The sequence below is a fragment of the Aplysia californica genome, unplaced genomic scaffold (assembly GCF_000002075.1).
Source record: "Aplysia californica isolate F4 #8 unplaced genomic scaffold, AplCal3.0 scaffold00223, whole genome shotgun sequence".
Lineage (NCBI taxonomy): Eukaryota > Metazoa > Mollusca > Gastropoda > Aplysiida > Aplysiidae > Aplysia > Aplysia californica.
Genome location: NW_004797493.1, coordinates 457,022 through 467,084, shown reverse-complemented (window position 1 = coordinate 467,084; position 10,063 = coordinate 457,022). Strand labels below are relative to the sequence as shown.

At 40.8% G+C, this 10,063-nt stretch overlaps 1 protein-coding gene across 1 annotated transcript in view; it reads right to left on the bottom strand.

The window, feature by feature from the left end:
• Positions 1-613: 613 nt before the first annotated feature.
• LOC101862276 (cyclin-dependent kinase 14) overlaps positions 614-10,063 on the bottom strand; it is a 112,981-nt gene continuing 103,531 nt past the window's right edge. The window contains exons 5-11 of the mRNA XM_035970114.1: positions 9,783-9,863; positions 8,851-8,971; positions 7,429-7,640; positions 6,220-6,317; positions 4,768-4,858; positions 4,124-4,283; positions 614-2,517 (exon numbers count right to left, since the gene is read on the bottom strand). Of these exons, the coding sequence (XP_035826007.1) occupies positions 4,168-4,283; positions 4,768-4,858; positions 6,220-6,317; positions 7,429-7,640; positions 8,851-8,971; positions 9,783-9,863 (719 nt within the window). The 3' untranslated portion in view covers positions 614-2,517; positions 4,124-4,167. The remainder of the gene's footprint in view (positions 2,518-4,123; positions 4,284-4,767; positions 4,859-6,219; positions 6,318-7,428; positions 7,641-8,850; positions 8,972-9,782; positions 9,864-10,063) is intronic.

The following is a 10,063-nucleotide window of genomic DNA, read 5'->3' as shown; positions in this document are numbered from 1 at the left end:
CCATATGAGCAGATTGAAGCAAAATGAGACGACCAGACAAGAACAAACACCCATCAACCACCCACAAGGTTAAAAAAGAAATATGAGGTCAAAAACTGTTTTTAAAAAGTTTTCTCTAGCATCATCAACAAGGGGCAGTCAGTAGAGAGTCAGACTCTACAAGAGTTCTGGAGTCGGAGCAATGTTCCTGGCCCGTAAGTTAAATGAAATTTTACCATCATAATTGATGGTTTGCTATAAACTACCCTACAATAAACAAACCTCAGAAAAGTGCCATTAAAATAAAAATACAGAGAGATTCAGGCAGTAAATGGGATGATTTGCCGAATGTGGTGATTTGTACGACAGCCCCATAGAGAACTCGGTACGGTAACTGAGAGGCCACCAACGAGGGTATTTGTGCTTGAGGGTGGGATGTAGTTAAAGGAGATCTGCATTACATGTAATAATACAACACACAAATACAAACATAATATGACTACTTTCACATTCTTCACATACATATAATCATCACTGGTGCAAGAAACGTGAAAAACTCAATTTGACCCTGCGTTACTGTGTGAAAAAAAAGAAATTTGTTTTAACTCCAATTTTTATTTTTTTTTGGGGGGGTGGGGGGGGGGGTGATGACAATGGCGATATGTACTCTTTATTTCCCATTTTGTCATCTCACACCTTGTCTGATCTGCCTCATTACTTACTGTCTTGGGACAACGGGTCCATAGATCAACAGAAAAATTTCTGCAACATTTTTCACAACTCCATACAAAGTGTCAGATCTTTCAGAGCAGTAGTTAGGTAAACTGAACCCATTTACAAAGAAGCATGAGCCGAGTCTGTCTCACTCTATTCATTGTGGGCATACAACAGAACTGGTTAGCCTTTGGCGCACACTGAGCCCAGTCACTGGTTTAGCATCCTCAGATATCATCCTTGGATCTAAACGGTCACTGGTTTGTTTGGTTGGAGTTGTTTTGTTTTGTTGTTTGTTTTGTTTGTTGTTGTTTTTTTTGGGGGGGGTTGTGCAAAACTATCCTTGATCCACTAACATGTATGGCACAAAAGAAGCACTTGTATTATCTCCATTAGAGTAGAAGGGAAAACTCATGAAAAAAAAAAAGGACTAAACCGACCTGTCTTTCTGGATTTACCTACTTCTCTTCTCGGATCATCAATTCACAATATACCCTGTTACCCTTAATACAAACTTTCGCACAACACTTTTTCTTCTAATAAAAATCATCGTTAAAAAAGTACATGAATCTTGACCCATCACTTTGTTGATCCACTTTTTGACAGCACTTTTTATCTCCTCCCAAAACGTCTTCCACACACACAACTTTACTATCCCCATCCAGCAAGTCTTTCAAGCTAGCCCTCTATGACTCGAAGCCATGTCATAAAAGATACAGATCTTCCGAAATCAGAGTGCACAGTATTTTTGGCCAGTTCTTGTAGAACTTAATTGCACTTAGATATCCGAAGGGTGGGCAATAAAAGAGCAAACAAAACATAAACTATATGAGAGCTTTCCACTTCCCCCTCCATCTACGCCCTCCTCTCAATTCCCATCTGACCTTCTCTAAGGTACCTACAGAGGACTCAAGGAAGAAGGAGGGTTCAAGTTATAGGTAAGATTTCACCTCCCACTCACACAGTACTGCATTTCTGCCTTCCACCTTGACAAGGCAGTCAATGTAACAAAAACAGCAGCTTACGAGTCAAGACAAACAGCAGCTTACATTAGTGATTAACCAGAGAGGGTGGACTCTTTTCTCCAAACCTCTTTACACTATGGGCATATGTAAGCAACAGGAGGACTATTCCCTGGGCATTCTTCCACTGTCCCTATATCCTTCACACAACACATTCTTTAACAGTTACTGTCTCCCTCATATAGCACATTTGCCCACTGTTCATTCAACAACCAAATACATGGACGCATAAGAGCGCAAACAAGATCAACGACACTGCTTACATCATCAAAAGCTGACAAAAAAAGCTGCACAAATTACTCATACATACAAGTTGATCCACAACTATTAAGCATTAAGCATTCTGGTACATCAAATAAAACAACATCCACAGGAAAGCTTTCACCGTTAGAATACGTGAAAATTTCCACAGATCACGGGACGACAGTATCTGTATTAAGGAAAGCTCTCCCAAGATGACCAGATCCTTAGAGAATAATTCCACTTTGTCATTGACGGAAATGCAATTTCTTCACAACATCTGACTGTCCAGACTGAATATGTCACCACTTCTTGCTGTCTATCAACACATTATGATTCTTTGTACATAAACTCTGCAAGAAAAGGCTGTGCACTTGGCTAAACCACTGTGCATCCAGTAGTGGATCATCAGCTGCAGCAACAGCTTTGTAGAGATTATGGAGTCTTTCAAGTCCTCGGGGAGAAGCAAACTTGACAATATAATCTCTTCTACCTTGTACTCTGGACGGCAAAACATTGCTCTCTCTCTCGCTGACAGACCAGCAGCCACAATTCACAACACCTGGAGAAAGAGTGAGCGGAAAGGCGATGAGACAATGTAAGACAAAAGGTATGTAAATGTGAGTTGGTCTGAGAAAATCAGGAATATGTCAGCTATGGGCCATTTTGAGGTTTTGTGCTTTTCTGAAAGCTGGGATCTTACAGATTATTATACATTAACAAAAATTTCAATTAACTTTTCTAGAAGAAAAGATATTGCATTTTGAAGTAACAATGTGTGCAGAAATAAGAACTGCAAAAAACCAAAGTTACACCATTATTGCTTTTTAATATCTGAAAACAGTGGAAAATAAATTGAGAAAAGATATTTTTAAGTGGTTTTTACAAGAAACAACTCTTGCATTGTTTTCTAAAATGGTTGGGGAATCTCCTGGTACGTATAACTCAAAATCAACCAGAATTGACCACACTAACTATTTTTGCCTATATATTGGTTTGAGGTTTAACTACATATTCCTGGTATCCTCAGACACCCTAACAACTGTACATGTCTGAAAGTTAACACATTTTTTTTAAAACCCAAAAGTCTTCTCCTTTTAGTTTTAGTAATAAGAGTTTTATGGCACATGCAACACAATTAGGTCATAAAAGTGCCGAAGATTAGAGGTGTTACAAGAGAGTAACAAACACAAAAAAGAAGGAGGGGAGATGAAGACGATAGATGTTTGATAGGAAAGAAGAAGCAAACCACACCAGAGCGCCCGCCAACCATCCACAAAGACTTCTCCTTCGCCTTCATCATAAGTTGTCATTACACACACTTGACACTCTGAGCCCTGGCCTCTGAAGCAGAAGAAACCACGCACCTGAGTTCCTTTTAGCTCAACTGCTAAGGCATTTGTTCAGAATGCTGAAGGGTGAGTGTGACCTTAAGTCCATAGGATTAACACACACACAAGAGCACTAACACACAGACACACTGACATCTGCACACACGCATACATGCACTCATGCACACACACACACGTGCATGCGCACACATAAAAATCAATCAGTTAGCCCAAAAGCATGACTATCCACCCTCATCATCACATCCATCAACAAGGTACTTGACAAAAAATATCTTTTACTCAGTAGATAATATCTTATTTCATAAGGAAAAACTAAACACCAAGACAGTGTTTCTACCTGGTTGTTGGGCACCTCTGGCAGATCTTTCGTCTTTTCTTTTCTTTCCCTCTGTTTCTGTTGGTTTGTCCAACTTTTTCCCCAAAATCTTTTCTTTTTAGTTATTTCAGTACCTGGATCTCGGGACCTTCCTTCAATAAAACACTTAATCTCCTACACTATTCTGTCTGCCTGGGTTGGTTTGGTTCAAAACTTGGTCTCTATGTGCAGTCCCTATCTTCCTTTAGGTTTTTCTTTACTATATGACCATAATCACAACAAAATGTGACGAAAGACCCTTTTTTCTTTTCCCTCCCCTGTCTTTCTGTTGGTCTGTCTTTCTGTTGGTCTGTCTTTCTGTTGGTCTGTCTTTCTGTTGGTCTGTCTTTCTGTTGGTCTGTCTTTCTGTTGGTCTGTCTTTCTGTTGGTCTGTCTTTCTATTCCCCTGCACTAAATGACCATTATTGAAACCTAAAGTCCTCTCTCTCTCCATCACTCACCTTCCAGACTGAGCACACTAGCCTTGGGCCCGCCTCAGACTGCGTCACATCTTCAACACAGTGCGAATGCCGCGCCGGCTCGAGTGACGTCTCTTCGCAACACTCGGATTTCCATCTTCTCTTTGGAGTTGTAGGCCAGGAATGTTGAATATTGATGTGGCTGGGATGATGGAGAAAAGAGAGGGAGGAAATCAAATTCACATAAGGATGTCTTTATCTCAAACATTTTGTAGTCTATACTGCACAAATATTAACACATAACTCCTCATTCTCCCTTTCTCTCTCTCTTTCTCTCTCTCACTCTCTCCCCCCCTACCTCTGTCTGTCTGTCCGTCCATCCGTCCGTCCATCTATCTATCCGTGCATCCGCCCGCAATCTCTCTCTCTCTCTCTCTCTCTCTCTCTCTCTCTCTCTCTCTCTCTCTCTCGCTCTCTCTCTCTCTCTCTCTCTCTCTCTCTCTCTCTCTCTCTCTCTCTCTCTCTCTCTCACACTCACGCATGCACACACACACACAAACATAAAATACATTGACAAGCACAATACACACGCAAAGGCACATGTACCCACACACATACAGACATTGACCCTCCCTCTGTGCGACTCGTACAAACAACAAAAACAATACGTAAAACTGTGCACTCACTGTCTCCAAGCTTGTGTATTGCTGGGGGCAAGTCTTGGAAAAAAGGATGCTTCATAGCTGCATGTGCTGAGATTCGCCTGTGAGCAGGCATCTGAAGAGAAAGTAATGTCTCTATTTGAGTCCATTCAACAGAGATATCTTCAGTTTGTTTCATTTTTAAGTAGAAATTTATAGCTCTTGCAACGCAAATAGGTAATTTAGTTTTAGTTTTAGTAGAGGTTTTACGGCGCTCGCAACTGCATTAGGTCATATGAGCTCCAGAAGATTAGAGGTGTTACAAGAGAGTAACAAACATAAAAAAGAAGAAGGAGAGATAAGGACGATAAATGTTTGATAGGAAAGAAGCAAACCACACCACAGCAGCCGCCAACCACCCACAAATAGGTCGTGTAATGGCCAAAGATTAGAGTTGTTACTACAGAGTAATATACAAAGAACAAGGAGGAAGAAAGATGAGGAAGATAGACGTTTGATGCGCAACAGAAAAACAAACCAAAAACACTCTTTTCCCAACATTATTTGAGACAATTTTGACTTCTATGATCAAGTTGAAGAAACCCGGTCTCTTCAAATTAGATAAGGAAAGTCTTGAAAAAATGCAATTATTGACCATCGAAATGAGTCACTGTTATGCCAAGAACAACAATTACTAGAATCAGATCTCATTGAAAATTAGACTATCTAGTTGGAGATACCAAAGAAGTTTTTCTCTCTCACTCTAACTCCTGACCAGTGGACCAACAACTCTCCTTGTTTTTGTTTTGTTTTGGTTAGTGTTTTACAGCGCTTGCCACTGAATAAGGTCATATGAGCGCTTGGGACACATTAATCATTCTTCAGTTTGGTAGGAATTAATTTTGCATTTTGCCTGGGTGACAGCTGAAGCCTACTCTTGTCGATTTTTAGGACCACCAAGGGATCTTTAACATACACAACTTGCACAAGGACCTCCGAGATTTTTTCACCCTTACCCGAGAAGGCTAGGTGTTAGATCTTACCTACCCTAAGATCAGAGGTGTGGCTGAAAAAAGATAGCAGTCAGGCGCCCAGAGGAGTAGCTGTAGAACGGCTGCAGAGAGAGTCAGACGCCCAGAGGACGGTGGCAGAAAGGAGAGACAAAAGCAGAATGACAGAACATGGTTCGAGAGCAAGAAAGGAGGTGAAAGGAGAAAATTCTAGAGACGAAAATTTTCCATCACTGTCAGGCAAACACCTTAACCTCTAGATATGGGTGGTTGGTGGGTGCTCTGGTGTGGTTTGCTTCTTCTTTCCAATCAAACATCTATTGTCCTTATCTCCCCTTCCTCTTTTTTATGTTTGCTACTCTCTTGAAACACCTCTAATCTTCTGGCACTCAGATGACCTTACGCAGTTGCAAGCGCCGTAAAACATTCTATTAAAACCAAAACTAACCTCTAGACCACAAAAGCCCCCAACAACCTCTCCACTGACCTGCATGAGCGACTCGGCCAAAGACTCGGCGTGGGGCAGATCCACAATCCCAGGCACAAACAGCATGAACGGGTGAGGCCGATGCTTCAGGACTTTGGCTGGGGGAGGAACAATTGAGATACATGTAACATGCTGAGAAATGTTCAGAATTAGAAACATGACAGTAGGTGGGAGGAAAAAGTTTTAGTTTTAGTAAGTGTTTTACGGCATTTGCAACACAATAACGTCATATAAGCGCTGAAGATTAGAGGTGTTACAAGAGAGTAATAAACACAAAAAAGAAGGAGGGGAGATACAGACGATAGATGTCTGATAGGAAAGAAGAAGCAAACCACACCAGAGCACCCGCCAACCACTCACGGGAGGAAAAAACACCATCAGTTGACAAGACTTGTATGTGAGAGAAAAGACCTAGTTTGAACAACAGATCGTATGGAAATAGGCACTTTTTATTATATACATTGTTATTAAAACAAAACTCACAGAAGTTTTTGAACATATGTGATGTACTGTATTGTTCACTGATGAATTTGTTCTTGCATTTAGGTAAAGCATGTAAATCTGTAATCACACAGAAGTATGTACATTAATTAACACTTTCCACAGCCTTAGTCCCCATGTACCACGATGTAGGTAGGGTACACTAGAAAAACATTTTCCAAAAAATGTACTCCAGTTGTTGTAAACCAACTGATTTTCACCCTCAAAGGACACACAAACCATTTAGAAAGGAAAGTACAACTTTAACAAGTATGCATGTCTACGAGGAGAGTATTCCTACAACATTTTTTATGCTTTATCAGAGAGTCTCCAACGGCGTACTGTGGGGGGAAAGGAGCGGCTTTTTACCATCGCCGATCGACACTTACACACCAACAAGCACATAAACAGAATCAACCCCATTGCAGACACTGTGACTACCACGAGGAGACCGTTGAACATCTTCTCCTTCACTGCCCAAACCTGGCAGTTCTTCAACGCAGGCTCCTACACACACCTACAGACTTACAAAGCCTGCTCTACTCTGGCGTTGACCAGATGACAAGGACATGTGGTAACTTGAGGGAGGCATTGCTGTCAAAAAGTGGATCAACAAATGCTCGCAGCTGAAGGGATTTGAAAACAACAACAACAACAACAACAACCATCGCCGATCAACGTCCTGAGTGGGCAAAGTGATAAAAACAATTTCCTTCAGCCAAAACTCACAGAGGTCATAGTTAGGGTACTTGGAGACGCCCTCCCACGTCTCTTCTGTCGGAGTGCCCATGAAGAAGAAGATCTTGTCCAGCTGGTCATAGATGTCCTTCATGCCCGGGGCCGTGCTCTCCCCGCCCTCCTGGACCTGCTGGTGCACGTCTTTGGTGCCTGGAAACGTGGCCTTCCCTGAGATCATCTCCGTGAAAATACAACCCACACCCCTGGGGACGGAAGGCACATCTCAGTATTAGTTTTAGATTTAGTAAAGAGTTTTACGGCACATGCAACACATATAGGTCATATAAGTGCCAAAGATTAGACCCATTTTGTTTCAGTAAGACTTTCTTAGTTTTAGTAAGAGTTTTACGGCACTTGCAACACAATAAGGTCACATAAGTGCCGAAGATTAGAGGTGTTACAAGAGAGTAATGAACAGAAAAAAGAAGGAGGAGAGATAAGGACGATAGATGTTTGATAGGAAAGAAGAAGCAAACCACACCAGAGCACCCGCCAACCACCCACTATAAGACTTTTACAGCACTTGTAACACAAATAGGTCATATAGGTGCCAAAGATTAGAACTATTACTTGAGATAAACATACACAGAAAAGAAGGCGGAGGGATAGGAACGATAGATATTGATAAGAAAAAGGGGAGCAAATCACACCACAGCACCTGCAAACCACCCCACTGAGCATATTTCATGACGAGAGAAATGATTGTCAAGGGGAAATTTAAACCAAGACGGAACATTAGGTGCAGTTTGAGTAAAGAGAATTACATTGACACTCACCGTCTTGGTAACAGTAATGATCAACGATCAATTAGCAAAGGGAAAGAGTAAGACAAGACCTCGAAAGAACAGACAGAACAAAAAGGTATGACCTACTCTCCACAGACTAGCATTGACAAAGAGGAAAATAACTGACAAGAGGTAATTTATGCCAAGACAACCTATGGTGTAGTTTGGGTAAACTTGAGCACCTTGCTACCAATGTTAAAATATCAGATTATGTAACAATGAACAAAATGATATCAAGTGGGACTAGTTTTGGCATAAATGTATGTGATATGGCTCTCAAATACCCAATGGCTAAATCTGGGACAGTTTTAAGACATTCCGGAAAGTTGACGAGCCTGCATTAGCAATAATGTAAAAAAGTCGCGACCTCAGAATTACAAGATTCTATCTGCTGAGGACCTAGTTTTGAGAAATGTAACGTCAAAGATTTTAAGTTTCACAAGATGTCAATCTTTTTCAAAAGCAATTCTTTGAATATCTTGATAACAACTCTAAATAATCTTACCATTTAGAGAGAGCAGATGGAAAGATTTGGTAGTGACCTCATGGTCTTAGTAACTCAAAAGAGCCAAAAATTTTATACAGAACTTTGTAATTCTAAAGTAGCCAAGTATCAATCCTCTCTCACCAAATGTCCAGTGACGTGGAATACTCTGTAGAACCCAGCAAGACATCCGGCGGCCGGTACCACAGTGTGACCACTTCATGGGAGTACGTGTGACTAGGTATGCTCTTTGCTCGTGCCAAACCTGAGGCAGAAAATGATAGAACTGTTGAACCTGCTCCAATGGCCACCAGCCCAAGACAATCACCCGTACAAAAGACTACTTCCCATTCCCCAAACTGAGTTTATTTTTAGTAGAGGTTTTACGGCGTTCGCAACTGCATACGACCATAGGAGTTTTTTTAAAATATTACAATGACACTGTCCAAGATATCCACCTGTGTAAGACAATCACGTGATTTTTTCACCTTAACAATGAATAGCCGTCTTGAACAATTTTAACAGCAGTTCTAATTTTACTTCAAGCTCCACAACATTTCTTATTAGTATGAAGACCAATTAATATAAATAAAATGTGAAGTTGATCCACAGCTAAAGTGTTAGCAGGAATGCTCTTTGTTCATTACAGAACTGCAACAAAACAGATACGTGATTTTAAGCTCATTAGTATTCTTCTTTAGTACAAAGAGCAATCCATACAAATATAAAGCTATGTTCATCCACATCTTAAAGTTTGAACATGTTCACTCTTTTATAGGGTGTTACAAGTACCAGAAGACGGAAACAAATTCAAAGCACATGAATATCTTTTTGTCTGTGCAAAAAACAATGCATAAAAATAAAAAGCATAATTTATCACTAGCAAAAGTGAGACTTAACATGCAAAGTCAGCAGCATATGTGCAAGGACATAGCCAGTTATAAAATATAACTGCCAACAGAAAATACACTTTGCCTGATAACTAATATTAATATATATTTGAACATGATCAAGCATTGATCGGTAAATATCCAAAGTAAGCAATGAGAGTTTGAATTAACCAAGCCACAACTTACCAAAGTCGGCCAGTTTGAGCTCTCCTATTTCACTGATCAACAAATTCTGTGGTTTCAGATCCCTGGAGAAAAAAACGACAGCTTTGTTGAAATGCTACATCTCTTAAACATACTGATCTAAAATTTTCAAAAAGTCTTCACACCTCATCAATCCATGCCTCTCCCTCTCTCTCTCTGTGTTCCCTCCCTCCCTCTCTACCACTCTCCCCCTCCCTCCCTCCCCCATCCTTCTTCTTCCGTTCTCTGCCTTCTCCTCCCCCTACCCTTCCTCTTTCTCCGTC